General features: G+C 50.3%; 6 protein-coding genes, 2 long non-coding RNA genes and 1 other non-coding gene across 10 annotated transcripts; 7 read left to right on the forward strand and 2 right to left on the reverse strand.

Annotated features, from left to right (window-relative positions):
* Nucleotides 1-145: 145 nt before the first annotated feature.
* LOC136193865 (abl interactor 2-like) lies at nt 146-2,718 on the forward strand. The gene is made up of 7 exons (XM_065982856.1): nt 146-164; nt 216-533; nt 595-716; nt 768-900; nt 962-1,325; nt 1,943-2,377; nt 2,443-2,718. The coding sequence occupies exons 2-7, from the start codon at nt 231-233 to the stop codon at nt 2,616-2,618; spliced, it is 1,533 nt and encodes a 510-aa protein (XP_065838928.1). The 5' UTR covers nt 146-164; nt 216-230; the 3' UTR covers nt 2,619-2,718.
* Nucleotides 2,691-4,673, forward strand: LOC136193864 (sialate O-acetylesterase-like). Its single transcript, XM_065982855.1, has 2 exons — nt 2,691-2,757; nt 2,805-4,673. Exon 2 carries the CDS (start codon nt 2,985-2,987, stop codon nt 4,530-4,532), a length of 1,548 nt encoding a protein of 515 aa, XP_065838927.1. The 5' UTR covers nt 2,691-2,757; nt 2,805-2,984; the 3' UTR covers nt 4,533-4,673.
* Nucleotides 4,674-4,751: 78 nt separating this feature from the next.
* Nucleotides 4,752-7,621, forward strand: LOC136193872 (uncharacterized). Of its 2 annotated transcripts, none has more exons than XR_010671488.1 (5): nt 4,752-4,935; nt 6,218-6,353; nt 6,407-6,648; nt 6,707-6,809; nt 6,883-7,621. It is a non-coding gene; the product is annotated as an uncharacterized lncRNA (long non-coding RNA). The 2 variants fall into 2 exon arrangements; XR_010671487.1 differs by having other exon boundaries at nt 6,898-7,621.
* Nucleotides 7,622-9,650: 2,029 nt separating this feature from the next.
* Nucleotides 9,651-11,852, forward strand: LOC136193604 (uncharacterized). The gene is made up of 6 exons (XR_010671389.1): nt 9,651-10,761; nt 10,856-11,072; nt 11,123-11,209; nt 11,262-11,408; nt 11,484-11,545; nt 11,594-11,852. It is a non-coding gene; the product is annotated as an uncharacterized lncRNA (long non-coding RNA).
* Nucleotides 11,853-12,290: 438 nt separating this feature from the next.
* Nucleotides 12,291-14,885, forward strand: LOC136194312 (T-complex protein 1 subunit epsilon-like). Its single transcript, XM_065983388.1, has 10 exons — nt 12,291-12,456; nt 12,509-12,569; nt 12,629-12,793; nt 12,862-13,060; nt 13,111-13,303; nt 13,462-13,731; nt 13,786-13,971; nt 14,030-14,167; nt 14,404-14,584; nt 14,642-14,885. Exons 1-10 carry the CDS (start codon nt 12,352-12,354, stop codon nt 14,761-14,763), a joined length of 1,620 nt encoding a protein of 539 aa, XP_065839460.1. The 5' UTR covers nt 12,291-12,351; the 3' UTR covers nt 14,764-14,885.
* On the reverse strand, nt 14,811-16,150 carry LOC136194314 (uncharacterized). Its single transcript, XM_065983391.1, has 2 exons — nt 15,912-16,150; nt 14,811-15,839 (listed from the first exon to the last, which is right to left on the reverse strand). The coding sequence occupies exons 1-2, from the start codon at nt 16,105-16,107 to the stop codon at nt 14,839-14,841; spliced, it is 1,197 nt and encodes a 398-aa protein (XP_065839463.1). The 5' UTR covers nt 16,108-16,150; the 3' UTR covers nt 14,811-14,838.
* A 138-nt stretch (nt 16,151-16,288) lies between these two features.
* LOC136194315 (transcription factor ces-2-like) lies at nt 16,289-17,662 on the forward strand. Its single transcript, XM_065983392.1, has 2 exons — nt 16,289-16,588; nt 16,889-17,662. Exons 1-2 carry the CDS (start codon nt 16,480-16,482, stop codon nt 17,530-17,532), a joined length of 753 nt encoding a protein of 250 aa, XP_065839464.1. The 5' UTR covers nt 16,289-16,479; the 3' UTR covers nt 17,533-17,662.
* Nucleotides 17,462-20,598, reverse strand: LOC136194313 (xylulose kinase-like). Its single transcript, XM_065983389.1, has 19 exons — nt 20,470-20,598; nt 20,333-20,415; nt 20,216-20,279; nt 20,078-20,158; nt 19,937-20,026; nt 19,759-19,887; nt 19,641-19,706; nt 19,514-19,586; nt 19,409-19,467; nt 19,300-19,359; nt 19,170-19,251; nt 19,075-19,115; nt 18,905-19,020; nt 18,784-18,847; nt 18,608-18,733; nt 18,460-18,556; nt 18,342-18,400; nt 18,097-18,276; nt 17,462-17,634 (listed from the first exon to the last, which is right to left on the reverse strand). The coding sequence occupies exons 1-19, from the start codon at nt 20,545-20,547 to the stop codon at nt 17,572-17,574; spliced, it is 1,611 nt and encodes a 536-aa protein (XP_065839461.1). The 5' UTR covers nt 20,548-20,598; the 3' UTR covers nt 17,462-17,571.
* LOC136194330 (U12 minor spliceosomal RNA) lies at nt 17,891-18,044 on the forward strand. Its single transcript, XR_010671615.1, has one exon. It is a non-coding gene; the product is annotated as a U12 minor spliceosomal RNA (small nuclear RNA).
* Nucleotides 20,599-20,728: the final 130 nt, after the last annotated feature.

Here is a 20,728-nt window from a genome sequence, read left to right on the forward strand (position 1 = left end):
GGTGGTCAGGTGATTCGTCGCCTAATTAAATTGCTAGCACGTGTGAAAAATAGTGTGTTTTAGTACAAAATACTTAGTAAGTCGAAGGCTCCAACTGTAGCGACTTGGAGAGAGGGGTCGACGAAATCAAAATTGCAACGCCCTAATCACGCCTTCTCCTGAGGGTACGGGAGTTGACGTGTATCTCACGAGTGTCACGTGTTCTCAACCAATAGGCGTGGCCGTAGAACATGGCGTCTGAGGACATCGAACTACAGCTACAAAATCTCATCGAAAATCGCATCCCAAGCAGTCGTCGCGCGATCAAGGACAGCTACTCGAATCTGACCGGTCTTGCCGCCTATTGCGAGAAGAGCTACGTCGAAAATCCGGACAAACGGGCCGCTTTCGAAGAATCGAAACAATATGCCATACAATCGCTGAGCAGCGTCGCCTATCAAATACACGATCTCGCCACGAACGTTCTACAGATGCTCGAAATTCAAACGGAACAGATGGGACGCATGGAATCGGACCTGAACCACATCGGGCAGGTCTGTCATAACCACACCCACGCGACACTTTATTTTTAACCGCGATCGATCGATCGTACAGAGCATACGCAACTACAAGGAAAACGTTTCGCGACGCAAAGTCGGTAGCCTAGCGACGAGTAAGAACGTCGCGAAGCCGCCTCATCGCGTCACGGCGCCGGAAGAGTTGCCGAAGGCGCAAAGGTAGGGGATTTAGCGCGCGTCGGCGTTCTTTCATCGCGCTCTCCCACGCAGATACAAACGCACGCCGATCGACTACACCGTTCTCGACGACATCGGTCACGGCGTCGCCTTCGGAACGAGTCCCGGCGCCGGCGTCTACGCGCGACGCGAGAGCGCCGTCAGTATCCAGAGCTCGACATCGCGGGTACACTAAAGCGATAGACACGCCCACGCACGTTAAACTCATTTATCTATATTTACTCTAGGCTCGACTTGCGGTCGGCGTCGGCGTTAATGCGAATTCGAATCCGGTTCCGGCCGCTCCTAAGGCGCCGAAAGCTCCGGGAGTTGTCGCGGGTGCGCCACCCGTGGCTCCTTCGCCACCCGTCGCTCCGAAGGTTGTCGTTGCTCCGAAGCCTGTCTATGCGGAGCCCACTGTGCCTCAGTACGCCTTTCCTGAGGCGGTGCCACCTCCGCCACCTCCACCTGAGGTGGATGCTCCGCCGCCGCCACCGCCGCCACCTCCGCCGTCGTCCAATGAATATGATCTACCCATGGGGGTTTCACCTCCGCCGCCACCGCCGCCGCCGCCGCCGCCTCCGCCAGAGCCCCAGGCGCAACCTGCCAAAGGTAATCGCTATTGTTGTCGTAGATTAGATAAAGAAGCAGTAGAGGAATGAGACCTGGTAAGGCATTAGTGTCCTATGGAGTCGTCGTTTTCTTTGAAAAAGTGATCACTCCTTCTCCAAAAGAGCGTAGTTGTTTTTAGTAGTGGATCATTAGTGGGGTCTATGATGTTAGACAGGTTCTAGCGCGACAGGGCGTGGCATACATACATACATACATACATACATACATACATACATACATACATACATACATACATACATACGTACGTACATACATACGTGCCGCACGTTCGTTCGCGCGTTTTTTTAAAAGCGTTCAGAATATCATTTGCGGCCGATTGGCATTGTTTTCGGTTCAAACGACTCACTTTTTGGTCGTGTATAGCTGCAGTCCATTTGACCTTGGTCGCGTTGATGCGTACATATACCCGCGATTTCTATGTACAATCAGACTGAGGTAAGTCAGAGCTCGTGGTGGTGGTTAGGATCTACACGCGTTCTCTGAACTTTTAACGGTTACACAACGCAACACATCTCCGTCTCTCTTTTACGGGGGGGGGGGGGGGGGGGGGGGCAGTTCAAATTCAACTCGCACAGTACTAACTCCACTGTCTTTAGCTGTAATTCCGAAGCAGGAGAAGCCTCCCCGGCCGCCGCCTCAACCCGAAATGCCCAATCCCGCCATGTTGGCCGCGGAGATGGCGCGAAAGAGACAACAGCGACAAATGGCCGCCTCCTCCGCTGTCGCCGAGCACAACTACGACATAACCATAATCGACGACGTCGACGTGAAAGCGACGGAATCGCCCGTTCTGAGACGACTCACCAACTCGTCGACGGGAAGTGGTCCGTCGAGTCCGAAAACGAAAACGAAGACGCCGCCTACGGTCGCGAAAAAACCCTCCAAGACGTCGCTTCATCAGACGCCAAGCGCCGCTCCGCCTCCGCCGCCCTTCGAGGAGGCGGCACTTCCCGAGCCGCCGCCGCCGCCGCCTCCTCCTCCGCCGTCATCCGAAACGAATTCCTGGATTCCGAAGATGTACGTACATAAAGGTGAGGAAGATTGATTTTTTATAAAAAGTCTTGACCTATTGATCTATGATTTCTTCTTCTTCTAGTGGAAGCAATCTATGCCTATGTGAAGATTCGCGAAGACGAGCTGTCGTTCAACGAAGGCGACGTTATCTACGTCGTCAAGAAGAACGACGACGGTTGGTGGGAGGGAATCGTCGGCGAAGGGGATAGCGGATTGTTTCCCGGTAATTACGTGGAGGTATTAGATAGCGGCGTATAGAGAACGACTTCACATTATCGCATTGACATCATATTTTTTTTTGGTTATTGGTACTTTTTCTCTTTTGCGTTGGTCAAATGAACGGACGTGCGTTTCTGCAGAGAGTTGAGGCTCGTCGTGGAAATGTTTTCCTTCGAAGGTGCGTTCAATTAGGCCAAGGTCTTGAATTTTCTTTTTCCAAATTAGAGAGCTTTTCAAAACGCGTCTATTAGGTACAGAAAATAGAAAATTTCACGGTGAGAAATCTAGACATTTAATTTTATTGAAGCTATAATATCTCTCTTCTTTTTCGTCGTCTCACGTGAAAATGGAAAGGCGAGTGCGCCTAATTTGCATTCCAGAGGGCGGAGCCGAGACGACGAGAAAATGATTCGCAGCCTAAGCCTTATCCTTGCCCTCCTCCTCCTAGCCGCTGCACCGTGCACCGGCCTCAAAATGAACTACCTCTTCTCCGACGGCGCAATTCTCCAAACGACCGACGACGACGGTCACCCACCTCTCATCTTCGGCACGGCAAACGCTTCAGCGAAAATCGTCATCACAATCGTCGGCGGAAACTTTCCCAAGCTCACCGCCCAAGCGAGCGCAACGGGCCAATGGAACGCGACCCTACCCCAAACGCCAACTAGCCACCCGGGCCCCTACAACTTCACCGTCGAAGAATACTCGTCGAATAACACGACAGTCGTCGACAAGGCGACGTTCGACGACGTCTATTTCGGCGACGTCTACTTCTGCAGCGGCCAATCGAACATGGGTTTCGCAATGAGAGGAACGACGAACGCCGTCGAGGAGCTCGCCAAGTCGAACGGCTACACGAACGTGCGTCTCTTCACGGTGCCCCGTTCTCCCGGGCCCGTTTCCTGGCTCCCTTGTAATAATAAGACCGTCGCTCCCTTCTCCGCCGTCTGCTATCTCTCCGCCGAACGCGTCATGGAAATGTACTCGAAGGGCCGTCACATTGGCTTGATTCTCTCCGCCGTCGGCGGCACGGGCGTTCAACAGTGGTCGTCGAACGAGACGGAACGAATCTGCGGTCATTCGTCGTCGCGACTGTCGTCGCACTACGTTCCGGCGTCTCTCTTCGCGACGATGGTCGTGCCGTATATGCCGTACGCCGTTCGCGCGGCGATTTGGTATCAAGGCGAGGCGAACGCCGACGAGTGCTGTCCCATCGGTCGCGCCGACTACACGTGCTATCTCGAGCGCATGATCGCCGAATGGCGCGCACTCTGGGGCTGCGGGGTCCCCTTTGTCGTCGTGCAGATACACGCGTTCGGTTACTTTCCCTGCGATTCGGCGACCCCCATCATATCGAGTCCCCAAGCGGGCGTGCGTCTCGCTCAATGGGACGTCGGTCGGCATGCTCCCAATGACACGTTCCTCGTGACGGCGTGCGATCAGGGCGGGCCCTTGCATCCGCCGTGGAAAACCGAAGTCGGTCGACGCGTCGCGCTCGCGATCGTCGCCAATGTGTTCAAGCAGACGGTCGCCTGGCGGGGGCCGAGTATCGTCAACGGGACGGCGAATCATACGGCGACGACACAGCAGTTCGATGTCGATCTGGTGCTCGAGAATGGTAAGGGGATTAGGTTGGTCGATACGCCGGCGTGCAATGGGACGTCGCCGGATAAGTGCACGCGTTATTGCTGCAAGGGCGGCGCTCCCGGGCTGTTTATTCTCGAGGGCTACGATTGGTCGACGACGTATACGGTTAATCTTTATAATCTGATGGTGACTAAGGTCGCTGATGATAGCGTTCAGTTGTCCATGCTTGGGAATCAGACGTTTGGCGGGAAGGCGCATCTCGCTCGTCTGCTCTACGCGGTCGGGTCGGATCCCACGTGTGCTGTCGTTAATAGCGACGGTATCGCTATGGCGACTCAGGGACCGATTTATCTCGCTATTCACTGACCTGCATGGGCCACGTACCGCGAGACTATTCAAGTTGATGGCTTTGTTGCTGATGCTGCTAGTTTTGCTGCTCATTTTTAGCATGATTTTTCTGTCTGCATATTGCTTTACACTGAGAAGGAAAAAGAGGCAGTAACTCCAGACGATTTCATTATTTTTAATTAATCAAGTGGGTATTTAATTCTGTAAACCCCCGTAACGCCACTCTTTTCCCGGACACTAAGCGTCAGCACTCCCGTGTACGGTGTGCCGTCTTTAGTACTAGAGAATAGGATCGTTGTTAGGCCTTCTGGAGCATTGTTGAAGAGTCTACTTCGATTGCAATGAAGCCTGTATAGAAGGACACGGAAAGTCGCTCCTCGATGGTTATCTAAAGGAATTTTTTGCCAAAGCCAATGGACAGGTCTGTCAAAAAACGCACTACGATGTATAGGAGCAGGATAGAGGGACAGTGGGGGCCCCAAAGTGCAGTAGTAATTTAACGTGACCGTAGAAATGCCTGCAACCACACCAGTGCAATACACTGGATTTTTCTATGCACTCTTTCTTTCACGGACAACCTCTGTATAGTGGAAGTAAACCGTATTTGGACGTTTTTATAAGCATAGTAACATGCAAAGTTGCTTGTTATGTCTCTTCTCTCACAGTTTTCTTCAAACAGTGACTAGTGTCAGAGGAGCTTTTGTACAATTGAGACTTGGCAATTTTCTTCCTCACTTCAGATATTAGAATCAAAACGTTCCCTGGGAAAAAAATGTGAACACTTGCATGTATCTGCAATAGAACTAACCTGCAACAAAGAGCAGATAGGAGCTATTGGCTGCAATAACGATGCCACTAAACGTCTTCTGATCAATTAGACTATTGTAACCAGGATCCTTTTTGTCTCTAAATGAGAGCAGAACGAGTGTACCCATCATCAGATTAGTCGATATGACGCTGAGAGCAACGAGTTGCATCCAGTATTCAAATCGTCGTCGAACAGGCTGTAGTTGTGCGTGCAGTACTAGAAACAGAGTCGCAAGTAGCGTTGCTAAGGCAATTCCAGAATGACTTTGTTCTCCAAAGAAACCCATGCCAACCGTGAGCGTCATTTTTCTTCCAATCTCCACCATTTCCCAGTACCAAAATTGATCTTTATAGTTACTGTCGAGAAATTGAATACTTTTCAAAAGATCGCTTCCCAACGATAGAGGCTTGAAGATCGATTCTGAGAGAGCTTCGCGTCGTTTGAGCTTTAGAGCCATGAATAGGAGTAAAGGTAAAACGAAAACGTAAACTAGCAGTACCGTGCATGTAACCCACAAGGCAGTAGATTTGGAATAGATACACGGAACGCTGTAGTCCGCCTTTAGAAGCCACCTGCAGTATTTGTCAGAGTCAGTCGCATTAGATTGTCTAAGGCATATCTTAGTGCACGTCCATTCCTTGTATGGCACGGTAGCTAAGATAGAAGTGGCCGTTGAAGGATAGCTGATAAACAAGATCCACCAACTGTTTCTCATGCAAGACGTTCTCAATTCAGATATATTTTTCTTAATTGCGAGATACCCACTTTTGTAGCAGAGCAGAAAGTTATTCCTTTTTGCTCTGTAGTATCCCCAAATCAGCGTAAGAAGAAAAAGTTGAACTCCCACTTTGAAATGTGGAATCGTCAGAGCATTGAATCGTAGTTTTTTGTGTAGGCACGTGGGCATGGCGACGGCGAGTACATTCAGCTCAATCATCTTCGCAAAATATCCTAGTGAGAGGAGGGCTTCAGGCCAGGGTACGTAGACGAGAACTTCGAAAACGACAGACATAACCTGAATGAATCCGATGGTAATTTTTAGAGCGGAACTTATCTGATCGACTAGCTCGCTTCTTTTTCTAAGTTTTCCAATGGCTTGCAGCACAACGACTAAGGCGCCAGCGAGAAGACAAAGACCAAGAAATTGAAGTCCGGTTCGCCACTTCTGGGGACAGCGATGACACCGCTGAAACCACGAGTAATAACCGTCGCTGCATTGTCCGCACAGCGTTCCCCAGTATCAAGAGCTGCACATCTCACTGCTACGTATTCGCATTGAAATTTCACCTCGGCAACTTTCATTGATTAGACAGCGATGTATTGTAGGTATGAAACCGTCGTACTTCGTGGACGTGTTTGGATAGTTTTCGCTCTTATTCATAAGGTTTCTTACAAAGCTAACGTATTGATTCTCGTCGGTTATGCTGTCGTTGTCAGCGTCATCCCATCGTTTCCAACTCCACCAGAATCTCTTGAGCAACGCTAAGGTAATCATCTCGGCACTTCACGCCGAGACTAGAGTCACACATATAGCAAGAACCGAATCGTTGCATTCGATAGTAATTTTTCAAACAGTTGCAGGCTCGATATCCCGCGTGGACGCTCCGATCTGTTCGTCTGGGACACACCCGGCAATCTTCCGCCGCTTTTCCGGGAGCCGACTCCGGATCGACGAAGGTACCGTTGACGCACTTTTTACAGGCCTTCTTACCTTTGTCGTCTTGATAATATCCACCTATACGGAACCGCAGGCTGTGAGTATCCTCTCAGTTTGCTATACATATACGTTTAAGAATAGCATAACTAACTGTTAGTCATAATAGTAGACTTACAGCTCGTCCAAGGACGAGTACGAGTACGTTGGATTGAAGACGTTCGCAACGTCGAAGAATGAGGGATTCCAGCTCAGATCTCTACAATCACACAATGACTTGATTAATTAATAATTTGCGCGCGAACGTATTCAAATTTACAAGGTTATGAGAGTTTTTGGCGCTAAGAACGCTCTTTTTAATCTTGCATGTATCCGCCAGCAGGCGGTGTATATATTTCGGCAGGCGGTGTACGTACTCCGCCAGCAGGCGGTGTATATATTCCGGCAGGCGGTGTACGTACTCCGCCAGCAGGCGGTGTATATATTCCGGCAGGCGGTGTACGTACTCCGCCGGCAGGCGGTGTACGTACTCCGCCAGCAGGCGGTGTATATATTCCGGCAGGCGGTGTACGTACTCCGCCAGCAGCGGTGTATATATTCCGGCAGGCGGTGTACGTACTCCGCCGACAGGCGGTGTATATATTCCGGCAGGCGGTGTACGTACTCCGCCGGCAGGCGGTGTATATATTCCGGCAGGCGGTGTACGTACTCCGCCGGCAGGCGGTGTATATATTCCAGCAGGCGGTGTACGTACTCCGCCGGCAGCCGGTGTACGTACTCCGCCGGCAGGCGGTGTATATATTCCAGCAGGCGGTGTACGTACTCCGCCGGCAGCCGGTGTACGTACTCCGACGGCAGGCGGTGTATATATTCCGGCAGGCGGTGTACGTACTCCGCCGGCAGGCGGTGTACGTACTCCGCCAGCAGGCGGTGTATATATTCCGGCAGGCGATGTATATATTCCGGCAGGCGGTGTACGTACTCCGCCGGCAGGCGGTGTATATATTCCGGCAGGCGGTGTACGTACTCCGCCGGCAGGCGGTGTATATATTCCGGCAGGCGGTGTACCTACTCCGCCGGCAGGCGGTGTATATATTTGGGCAGGCGGTGTACGTACTCCGCCAGCAGGCGGTGTACGTACTCCGCCAGCAGGCGGTGTATATATTCCGGCAGGCGGTGTACGTACTCCGCCAGAAAGCGGTGTATATATTCCGGCAGGCGGTGTACGTACTCGGCCGGCAGGCGGTGTATATATTCCGGCAGGCGGTGTACGTACTCCGCCAGCAGGCGGTGTATATATTCCGGCAGGCGGTGTATATATTCCGGCAGGCGGTGTACGTACTCCGCCGGCAGGCGGTGTATATATTCCGGCAGGCGGTGTACCTACTCCGCCGGCAGGCGGTGTTTATATTTGGGCAGGCGGTGTACGTACTCCGCCAGCAGGCGGTGTACGTACTCCGCCGGCAGGCGGTGTATATATTCCGGCAGGCGGTGTACGTACTTCGCCGGCAGGCGGTGTATATATTCCGGCAGGCGGTGTACGTACTCCGCCGGCAGGCGGTGTATATATTCCGGCAGGCGGTGTACCTACTCTGCCAGCAGGCGGTGTATATATTCCGGCAGGCGGTGTACGTACTCCGCCGGCAGGCGGTGTATATATTCCGGCAAACGGTGTACCTGCTCCGCCGGTAGGCGGTGTATATATTCCGGCAGGCGGTGTACGTACTCCTCCGGCAGGCGGTGTATATATTCCGGCAAGCGGTCTATATATTCTGGCAAGCGGTGTACGTACTCCGCCGGCAGGCGGTGTATATATTCCGGCAGGTGGTGTACGTACTTCGCTGGCAGGCTGTGTACGTACTCCGCCAGCAGGCGGTGTATATATTCCGGTAGGCGGTGTACGTACTCCGACGGCAGGCGGTGTACGTACTCCGCCAGCAGGCGGTGTATATATTCCGGCAGGCGGTGTATATATTCCGGCAGGCGGTGTACGTACTCCTCCGGCAGGCGGTGTATATATTCCGGCAAGCGGTCTATATATTCTGGCAAGCGGTGTACGTACTCCGCCGGCAGGCGGTGTATATATTCCGGCAGGTGGTGTACGTACTTCGCTGGCAGGCTGTGTACGTACTCCGCCAGCAGGCGGTGTATATATTCCGGTAGGCGGTGTACGTACTCCGACGGCAGGCGGTGTACGTACTCCGCCAGCAGGCGGTGTATATATTCCGGCAGGCGGTGTATATATTCCGGCAGGCGGTGTACCTACTCCGCCGGCAGGCGGTGTATATATTTGGGCAGGCGGTGTACGTACTCCGCCAGCAGGCGGTGTATATATTCCGGCAGGCGGGTGTACGTACTCCGCCGGCAGGCAGTGTATACGTATATTCCGGCAGGCGGTGTACGTACTCCGCCGGCAGGCGGTGTACGTACTTCGCCAGCAGGCGGTGTATATATTCCGGCAGGCGGTGTACGTACTCCGCCGGTAGGCGGTGTATATATTCCGGCAGGCGGTGTACGTACTCCGCCAGCAGGCGGTGTATATATTCCGGCAGGCGGTGTACCTACTCCGCCAGCAGGCGGTGTATATATTCCGGCAGGCGGTGTACGTACTCCTCCTGCAGGCGGAGTACGTACACCGCCAGCAGGCGGTGTATATATTCCGGCAGGCGGTGTACGTACTCTGCCAGCAGGCGGTGTATATATTCCGGCAGGCGGTGTACGTACTCCGCCGGCAGGCGGTGTATATATTCCGGCAGGCGGTGTACGTACTCCGCCGGCAGGCGGTGTATATATTCCGGCAGGTGGTGTACCTACTCCGCCGGCAGGCGGTGTATATATTCGGGCAGGCGGTGTACGTACTCCGCCAGCAGGCTGTGTATATATTCCGGCAGGGGTGTACGTACTCCGCCTGCACGCGGTGTACATACTCCGCCAGCAGGCGGTGTATATATTCCGGCAGGCGGGTGTACGTACTCCGCCGGCAGGCGGTGTATATATTCCGGCAGGCGGTGTACGTACTCCGCCGGCAGGCGGTGTACGTACTCCGCCAGCAGGCGGTGTATATATTCCGGCAGGCGGTGTACGTACTCCGCCGGTAGGCGGTGTATATATTCCGGCAGGCGGTGTACGTACTCCGCCAGGAGGCGGTGTATATATTCCGGCAGGCGGTGTACCTACTCCGCCAGCAGGCGGTGTATATATTCCGGCAGGCGGTGTACGTACTCCGCCGGCAGGCGGTGTATATATTCCGGCAGGCGGTGTATATATTCCGGCAGGCGGTGTACGTACTCCGCCAGCAGGCGGTGTATATATTCCAGCAAGCGGTGTACCTACTCCGCCGGCATGCGGTTTATATATTCCGGCAGGCTGTGGACGTACTCCTCTGGCAGGCGGTGTATATATTCCGGCAGGCTGTGTGTATATTCTGGCAGGCGGTGTACGTACTCCTCTTTCAGGCGGTGTACGTACTCCGCCAGCAGGCGGTGTATATATTCCTGCAGGCGGTGTACGTACTCCGCCAGCAGGCGGTGTATATATTCCGGCAGGCGGTGTACGTACTCCGCCGGTAGGCGGTGTACGTACTCCGCCGGCAGGCGGTGTATATATTTCGGCAGGCGGTGTACGAAGTCTGGGATTCCTTGAGCTGCAATCGATGCTCGTTGCTCGAGATGCACCGGCAAGCATTGCAGCCGGGAAATTTTTCACTATTGAAGGCACAGCTTGCAAACGTTGCCGACAATAATCCTATTAAAAGAAGCCAGCTCATCAGAACAAACACAAGTGAGGTGCGTTTGCGCGTTCGTTGTTTAAAAGCATCGGGGAATTGCCCCTCCTTATTTCATTCTCTGTGTTATTTGTTTTCACGGCATATCTATATAGATCCTATTTTTGTATTGAAAATTAAAAGTGCGAGAGAAGATCAGATCATGCACTTGAGAGTTTGAAACTTTCAGCAGTGACACTTTCTTGTGGATGATTGAGAGCATGATCGTTACGCGTGTCTTTTTTCTTACCATTGCGTTGGAAACTACGGCAGCTGTGTTGTTTTCTGGTTACAATTTGCCCTGTAATCAGTATTTTTGCATGAAACCCTGTGGTGAGGTGACATCGACGTCTAGTCGCTCAGTATTTTATTCTAGATTTTAGCTAACTTAGGCAACGAAGTTCAATACGTCAATGTTACTTTTGGGAATACGACTGATACAATCTTCTTGTCTTTAAGTATGCTGCTAAGTGAGTATGATACGTGGTACAGCAACGTATGCATGTAGACTCAATTTTGTAGCCACGAATCTGACTGATGTGACACTGCTGGGGGAAGCTTTTGGTGCTATTAGGCCAAGAATACCTTTTCATTGCATTCTACATAAGAACATTTGCCGTGGCAGTGTTGAATCTTATAAGAATGGTCCTTGTCCTCTTCCAGCATTTCGTAAGTACACCAAAGGCGACTAATGTAAAGCTTCTTTACTAAATCTGATTTTGCTAATACCGGTATTGAATTTAGAGCCAGTGACGTATGAGACTGCTTGGAGCAAAGAAGAAATCATGGAAAAAGCCAAGATCATTGTGAGCCTAACATTGTCTACAAAAGATGGCTGTTTAGTTATGTGACAGGTTGATGCGCATGGGATTTGTAAAATGATAAACGCTCAAGGAAACGTCATTGCCTGTATCAAAACGGCAATGGGAAAGGCAAAACCTTTCAATTTAGAAGTAGACAAGAACAACAAGGATAGCCTTTTCACTTTTGGTGACAGCGCTAAAAGAAAAAGTGGGCGAAGAAAGCGGAAATCAGTCTGCAGTTTGTAATCGTGCATGTCATAATATGACCCGGTTCGGTTTGACCAGAGACGCGGACAAAAATTGCTTTGGTATAGTGCTTTAATTAAGTTAGAATTTTGCTTTTGATGTGTGTTGAAAGTGTGGAGTCATTAATAAGTGACTGACTGCGAAACCAAAACCTAACAAAAGGTGAGTTATTAAAACCAATTTTTTATAGCAAGCGAAAACGAGCACAGTAGTCGAAAATGATTCAGTAGCAGATGACTAACGCTAAAATTAGGTACTCACGGGTCATTCAAAACCTGAATCTTAGGTGTCTTCACCGTGCCAAAACAGAAAGAAAGTAGGGAGATTTTAGGTTGTATAGAAAGTACTGTAGTAGGTTTGGAAAGATAAAATTTTTTAGCTAGAGCCACTTTGCTTTTAAAGTGATTAGCCGCTTGAAGTCATTGATTATAGGTTCAATTTGTTGGTTATTACTAAATTATTAGTGTACATTTTGCAGCTGCAGGCACGTGCATACGGGAGTTCTGAGCTGTCCTCTCGACCCAAATCGCTTGAAATCTCGTCAATCCGTGTCGTGATTGGCAATGAGTTCGTACCCGGGCGTGTTCTTCGACGAGTTCGGTCGTCCACTGCTCGTTCTAAAGGACCAGGAGTCGAAGCGACGACTCACGGGAATAGAAGCGCACAAGGTTCCAAAATAATCTCGCCTCACGCCACCGCATCATAACGCTTTCGCTCCAGTCTCACATCCTAGCAGCAAAAGCGGTCGCAAACACGCTAAAAAGCTCCCTCGGACCGAACGGCAAGCACGCAAAAAACGCAATTCGCGCGAAGCCAAACGCGAAGTTTCCGGCATCATAGGTCTCGATAAAATCCTCGTCAGTCCGGATGGCGAAGTGACGGTGACGAACGACGGCGCGACGATCTTGGATCGCATGGACGTCGACCACCAAATAGCGAAACTCATGGTCGAACTGTCGAAATCGCAAGACGACGAAATCGGCGACGGAACGACAGGCGTAGTCGGTAAAAAGAAAAATCAAAGAAGAATTTTATCTCTATCAGTGTCTAATCAATTTTTAAAAATTATTTAGTTTTGGCTGGGGCTCTTCTTGAGCAGGCTGAAGAGCTTTTAGATCGTGGCATTCATCCGATTCGAATAGCTGATGGATACGAATATGCCGCTCGCATTGCCATTGAGAAACTCGACGAAATAGCTGAGGACTATCCGGTCGACATGGAGAATCTGGAACCGATGATCGAGACTGCCATGACGACGCTGGGATCGAAAGTGTAAGGATCCAATAATTAATTATTCGATATTGATTTTCTTTTCTCTTTAGGGTGAATAAGTGTCAGAGGCAGTTGGCTAAGATCGCCGTCGACGCCGTCATGTCCGTCGCCGATTTCGAGAGAAAAGACGTCGATTTCGAATTGATCAAAGTCGAAGGAAAAGTCGGCGGGAAAATGGAGGATACGATGCTCGTGCGAGGCGTGGTCATCGACAAGAACTTCAGCCATCCACAAATGCCAAAGGTAAGAAGATCGAATATTCTATAATAATTGCATGGCGAATTAGCTGGATTAAATATTTAATCTGAGTTACAACGTCATGCTAGAGCGCCCTACATCATACTAAACTACGATACTAATTTCTTATATTTTTATTGACTGAATTGATGTGACACGTTTAGGAATTACGTGACGTCAGAATGGCGATTCTCACGTGCCCCTTCGAGCCTCCCAAGCCCAAGACGAAGCACAAAATCGACGTTCGCTCGACGAGCGACTACGAGAAGCTGTTTGAATATGAGCAGAAGAAATTCGTTGAGATGATCGACGAGATCAAGAACGCCGGCGCTAATTTGGCTATATGCCAATGGGGATTCGACGACGAGGCCAATCACAAGCTCCTTCAGAATCATCTGCCCGCAATTCGATGGGTCGGAGGACCGGAAATAGAGGTAGATTAAATAAATAAATAAATAAATTATTTTTAATTATTTTGGATTTTTTAGTTGATTGCCATAGCGACGGGCGGACGCATTGTTCCTCGTTTTAGCGAATTGAAGCCGGATAAGTTGGGGAAAGCCGGTCTAGTGCGCGAAATCTCGTTCGGAACGACGAAAGATCACATGATCATCATCGAAGAATGCCAGAACAGTCGCGCCGTCACGATCTTCATCCGAGGAGGCAATAAAATGGTAAAGATATAGTTGAATCGATAGAGGTAGTAGACGACTTCAAATCTTGGGCTTTTAGATCATTGAAGAGGCGAAGCGTAGCATTCATGACGCTCTCTGCGTCGTGAGAAATCTTGTGAAGGACAGTCGCGTTGTGTACGGTGGCGGATCAGCGGAAATAGCGTGCGGACTGGCCGTTCGAGAACAGGCGGACAAGGTAAGAGATAGAAAGACCTCCAGCAATGTCGTACACATAGAGAGCGCGCAGTAGAATTATGCATTGGTTCCCATTCATACTAGGGAGCCAGAGCTGTGTACCCCCTGTGACCAATCAGCTATAGTTTAGTATAGGTGTACTCATGTAGTAGGGAACCCAACGTTTAATAATGCCCTCCCTTATATATAGAATTTTTGTGAGTGCTCTTGTCTTATATTTGTGCGTCTTTTCCTTAGATATCGACGCTGGAGCAGTATGCCATGCGCGCCTTCGCCGATGCTCTCGACGCCGTTCCCGTCGCCTTGGCCGAGAATTCTGGCCTGAGGCCTCTAGAGACGCTGTCCTACGTGAAATCGAGGCAGCTAAAGGAGAAGAATTCGAGACTGGGAGTGGATTGTCTTCAGAAGGGAACCAACGGTAAGAAAATATAGATATATACATATTAATTATTATTGATTTTTTTCCTTTTTCTAGACATGAAGGAGCAGCACGTGATTGAGCCGCTAATCAGCAAGAAACAGCAGCTCAGCCTCGCCACGCAACTCGTCAAAATGATTCTCAAGATCGACGACATCCGAACTCAAGGCGATCACTAGGAAGAGAAAGAACGCAAAGGAGAAGGAACCAATCCAGTTGGACCGTCTGTTTCTCTCTCTCTTTTAATCGACCAATCAACACAAACCCGCAAGATCAATCGACCAGAAATCATTTAATAGTCCATCGTCATTATTCCCCCCAAACACGTACATCACCGATCCCAACATCTCCGCCTTGTGAAAATTCCTCGGCGGCGCCTTAGCGTCGAGCTCCACTTTCCGCCACGTCTCCTCCTCGAAATCAAACGCCCACAAATCATTCATAAACTCCGCCGAACTATCATGCCCCCCATAGACAATCATACAGTGCCCATAGACGACAGCCGAGTGCCCTTTCCGCGCCGCCGGACCCCCGTCGTCGTCATGACGACGCCACGTTTTCGTATCCCAATCAAGCGACCACAAATCCGCGACGCATGAAGATTCATTATCGTGACCTCCGAACAGCCACATCGTGTTGCCATAGGCGACCGACGACGCGCCCCACAGGGGCGGCGGTCTCGGAGATCCGAACGCCGGTCGAACGCGCGACCACGCGCTTCGACCGAACGAGAACAGCCACGCGTCGTCGAACGTCTCCTTAGCGCGGTTTCCCCCATAGATCAAGAGCCCTCCACCCATGCGAACTCCCGTATGCATTTCGCGCGGCTCGGGCGTCGCCGAGTCGCGCGGCCAATGCAACTGCGTCCACGTGTCCTTCTCGAATGAGTAAGCCCACATTTCGAGCATGGGCTTGCCCGTCTTTCCCTTGCCCGGGTGCACGTACATGAGCCTCTCGTTCTCGCTCGTCGTCGCCACGTGCATGTTCATCGCCGGCGGATAGTAGAGAAGATTTTTCGGCGGGACCGATATCGTTGTGTAGTGTCCCGGATGTTGTTCGATTTTGACTTCGACGAGACCGTTCGGCTTGCGCTCGGATTGGACTTGACCGCGCATGAGAAAGTCGCCCTGTTTCACTTCGACCGATTCGTTGAGCGCGTATTTGCGATGGGCGGAGCCGCCTTCCGGTAGATTGCGTTCCCATGCCGACTCCTCTTTATCGAAGGACCATAGCACGTGACCGTATTGAATGCGACCTGGAAGAGAGGGGGCGGGGCTCGTGAGCTTTTTTGTGTTGTTTTATTCCCGCGCGCGGTTGCGGCGTTTGCCTTTTTCGCCTTGCTGCGTGTACCATTCGATGATGCCGCCGTAGAGCCATAGGGAGTTCTTTCGCGCGACGAGGCTGTGACCGGTCGACGGGGGAGGTCGATCCGTGTCGTCTTCGTTCAGTTCGACGAGCTCGAAGGTGTATTTTGCAAAGGCGAGCGTGCAAAGAGCGCTTAGGGTGAGGAACGGTGCTAACATATCTGACGTGGCGTTGTAAAACGGATATCGCAGCCCATGTGACTGGATTCGCTAGTTCCCGGCGTCTAATTGGTATCCGGGAAGATGTCATGAGTACACCAATTGGCTGCTATTTTTGTTCCATGATGTCATTCGTAGCCGATTGCACCACCGCAGTAGAAATGACGCAAGTGTTCGCTTTGCAGCCCATTTCTTCTTCATCGATCGAGAAGCAAGGCGCAGCCGAACGACTGCGTCGCGGGCAAGTGGAATCGGGGTCTGTTCCACTAGCGCGAATAGAAGAACCGTTGTCGCTTCGCCGCCATCATTCAGGAAACGCAGCTCTTCGCTCCGATAGCATATCTCGACTCATGGAACCTTGGAAGTCCTTCGATGACGACGTCAGCCTTTTCGGCTTCACCGACTCGACTATTTTCGCCGGACCTGGATCCGAATGGGACTCGGTCCCAGCCGGAGACATCGGGCAGTGTCTTTGACAAAGGTGGGGTGCGGAGACCTTAGAACAATAGGCCAGTTCACGCGAGAGAGGTTCCCCAGCAACATATGCGTACAGACATCATATATTATGCAGTGTATGAAACAGCAGATCTAAAAAATAATTAGTTGATAGATAGATAGATAGATAACGAAACGAAACGTTCTGTGCAGTACTCACCTAGACAGATCTTCTGTGAAACTGAAACGTGACCCCCGCACACAAAGTCCATATCATATATGAGTACATATGTATCTGTCAGAGTGCACATAGAGTCTCCCTTCTAATAGTTCTATTTTCTTTCAGGTTCCACCGATGCTGCTGCAGTAATTGGGCGCAAGAGCGAAACTGCTGCTGCTTCGGTGGAGAATGAACCTCTTGCACTGCCCGATGACTTCGACCTGCTGGACTGGTTAGCCGCCGCTCAGCAGCCAACAATAACAACAAGCGACCCAGACCCCCAATCAAGAACAATCTCATCACTGACCAATTCGTCCGCGTCCACGTCTCTCCTAAACAATCTACTCTGGACCGACAACGACGAGGAAGAATTGGAGACGATCGAATCGGGAGTAAGTGGCTTGGAATCGGCGTTGCCGCCAGTGACGCCGATTGCCGAGTCGGTTAGCCCGATTCAGTTTTACGATATCGAAGAATTTTTGAACGTGAGCGACGAGAAGCGTTCCGCGACGGCGACGACGTCGGCGGCGAAACGGCCGCGTTTGGACGCGTCTCAACGCGCCGCGAATCGTTCGGACAGACGACAGAAGAATAATGCCGCGTCGAAACGATCGCGGGAAATTCGAAAAGGAAAGCAAGCGCAGATGGCCGACACGGCGAAGGCGCTCGAGCGAGACAATGCCGCGCTGCGACTGAAAGTCGAGGAATTGGAGAAGGAATGTCGGGAGATGAAAGATAAGCTCGTACAAAAATTGGCAGCGCCGAACTAAAACTAGACAGTTCTCGTCCATTCCGTTTTGTCTCTTTTATTATTTGCTTGTGATAACGCTTTTCTCCAGGCGTTTGTATCTAGCCGCCAACGGCGTGTATATCTAGAAATGAAATGTTGTATTTAATTTACTATCCGTGCCCGCGTTTCTTTTCCTCGTCTACTCAGGTAATTAATTATTAGGAGAATTCACATCTGATCGACGGGGTTTGGGAGTAGATACCGCTATGGGAACGCGTGCTTTGGCTTTCATCCCTCTCTACACGTCTCTAGATGAGCTTATTTGTACCGGCCTAACCCACAATTTTCTGACCCCCTCTTGGCCTATATAAAAAGTGAAATGATTTCTGGGCCTCTTTATGCCTTAAACTAATGAGTAAGGAAAATAACGAACCCTGGTAACGCGGGGTTCTCATGACCCTGTTCATGGATGAATTTTTGACGGGTTACAGGTCGTCCTTGGGTCGGCCCGCGCTACTTTCGCGGGCTGCCCTCTGTGCGATCTCCGCACCCCCATTATTTTCGTAACCAAAAGAAAGGGAGAGGTGTGAGTGATCTATCTTGCCTTGGCTGCGTCGGCGTTTGGCTCCGCTGCAAGCTGATACGCAGGTAAATTTTCACCAATTTCTTGAAATTTGTGCGATTGGTAAATGAGGCCATATCTCGCTTGGTAGGCAGCTCCGAGGCTTGCAGAATTCTCCGTTTCGAGAGTGTAGACGGGAGCATTAAACACATCGGCCAAAACCTAAACGAAAACAACAAATTTTGGTGGACCAGCTGATCAGATCCGGGACTTCGCGCGCCATTCACCTGAAGAATCGCAGAATTCTTTGAAGCGCCTCCTGTGGCGAGCACACGCGACGTCGGGCCTTAAAAACGCACAAACGAACATCTTAGGCAGTCGTCGAAAGGTAGAGACACCGCCTACCGATATCGTAGCCCAAATTCTCAGCGTGAACACGTTTGGCCATGAACTGTCCTTCGACGAGCGCTCGCACTTCAGTCGAACGTTCAAAAACATCAACCTGCGATCACATCGCGTCGTTTTAGAAAGAAGACGAGGTACGGGGAGCGACCTTTTTCCCGCTAGCGTCGAATCGATGTTCGCCAATGGCGAAAGGCGTGATTTCGGTATCGAAGAAATAGATTCCGATATTGCCGCCGTTTCCCGGCGACGTCGATTGCAACAGGGCGCTAAACTCCTTAAAAACAATCAGTTGTAAATAAAAATTCGAAAATTTTAATTGGTTACCTCCCACGTTTGAATTCCCACGTTTGCGCGAACTCTTTCGCGAGCGAGACTTCCGTTCTTAAAGCTAGTTCACCCACGTACCCTCCCCTATAATTCAAACGTAAATCTCGATCGCACTCACCAAAGCAATGCCATGTAGTCTTCCGCGTCGACCGGGTTAACAAAGATGTGACCCTCGAGCGCAGGCTTCGGTTCTTTGAGCCAAACAAAGAGAGTGTCGCTCGTGCCGAGGCTAACCTATGATAAGAAGGGTTATTTTCTTTAGTAGGGATGTACGTAGTCTTTACTTACTGATACGTCTCCTTCTTGGAGTCTCAGTCCGGCTAGAGATGCTTTAGAGAGGGGAGCGTAGTTGGGACACGTTGCTTGAGGATAGAGGGCTTTACCTGGGTTGTCTCCTGTGAATGCAATGACTTTGCAGTCAGGAGAAAAGCCGTATCGTTGCACGAAGTACGGCGATACGGACCCCTATTTAGAATTAATGAAATTTTAGGCTCAGTTTACTTGCATACGTACCACGGGGTGAAAGGAGGGTGCAAGTGGGCCAAGCCTTTCTTTCAGTTCCGGAGCGCAGGCCTAGTAGTACTCCTTAGAAACGACGGGGTACTGCGAAGGGCTATCATACGTCTAACGCTTGCTGGTCCCACTCCTTAGTTCGTATATTCATAAGATTCATACCAGACCCTGAAGAAAGTTTAGACGAGCGTTTTGGCTACTTTCTTATCCTTACCGTCACTATAGTCTATTGGTGCATAGTCTCCTAAGAGCAGCGAAGCGCCAAAACTACTCACAAGAGAGATTCTCTTCAGAAGGAAGAGTATTAGAGCATGTTGTAATCTTTAGGAGACCTTACTTACCTCGCAGTTGTTGTACACATCTGAGCTTTCTTTGTATATTTTGGCGATTTGGTTACCGGTGAAACGCTAAGTATTTATTAATCAATGGCTATATATTCTTATGTGAACTCCTCTTTACTTCGTAAGCTCGCGAGCCTGTTACATTTGCAACGTTCTGAGCCCCGCCCAATAGTTCTTCCAGCTTCTGGCATTCGGCCGTCGTGCTGGAATCCATCCAGATAGGAGAATTCGGTGTAGCAAAGCTAGTCTATAAATTTATTATAAAAATCCCAACCCCTTGGGAATAGAACAAATACGTTGAGTTGATCAAAAAGAGTCTGAGCTGCATTGAGTCCCTCTCGAAGGACTTCCCTAGCGCCCCTTTTCCAATACACGCTTCCGTGTTGCTACAGCACAGAAAACTCAAGTGACGTACATTATAATTATTGACTATTAACCTGTCCACTTCCCGAGACGCTCAGCAGCGTTCCGAAATTGAAACCGTCGCTTTTCATTTGCTCTAGCAACATGTCAAATGCCTAAAGACATTACAAATTAAAAATTGAATATTATTAAAATAGTTTATTAGTTTTCACCTTGACCCACATCGACGTCGGCGCAGTCACTCTATCTCCATTTTTATGACACCCGCCGTCAGTTCTGTAATAGAATTATCTAATTAAATATTTGCAAGTGGGCGTGGTCTCCCTTACTTGAATTCGGGCAAGTCTCTGTCGAAGCCGATTGCGCTGCTGTAGACCTCGCGAAGATCGTTGTCAAGGGCGACGGCTTTGATCTAGATTCGCTCTCGCTTTGCAGCGAAATTCTTCGCGGAAACGATCGTGCGAACCTGTTGCGTGCTGAAATCGAGTCCGAGATAGCGAGGCGCGGTCGTAGAATCGTTCGGGTGCTGCCGTTTTTGAGCCATGAGCCTGATAGAGTCGATAGCAACTGAAAGCTACTTAATTGTTATTGTTACTCAACGATTACGGCACTATTGATTTTTGTGTAAAGTCGAAAATCAAATTATGTCGTGCGGCATAAAGACGAAGAACTTCTCAGTGCTTTTTTCGTTGGAACGTAGCTCTGTTTTCGCTTTTTCTCTTGTG

The sequence above is a fragment of the Oscarella lobularis genome, chromosome 12 (genome assembly GCF_947507565.1).
Source record: "Oscarella lobularis chromosome 12, ooOscLobu1.1, whole genome shotgun sequence".
Taxonomy (NCBI): domain Eukaryota; kingdom Metazoa; phylum Porifera; class Homoscleromorpha; order Homosclerophorida; family Oscarellidae; genus Oscarella; species Oscarella lobularis.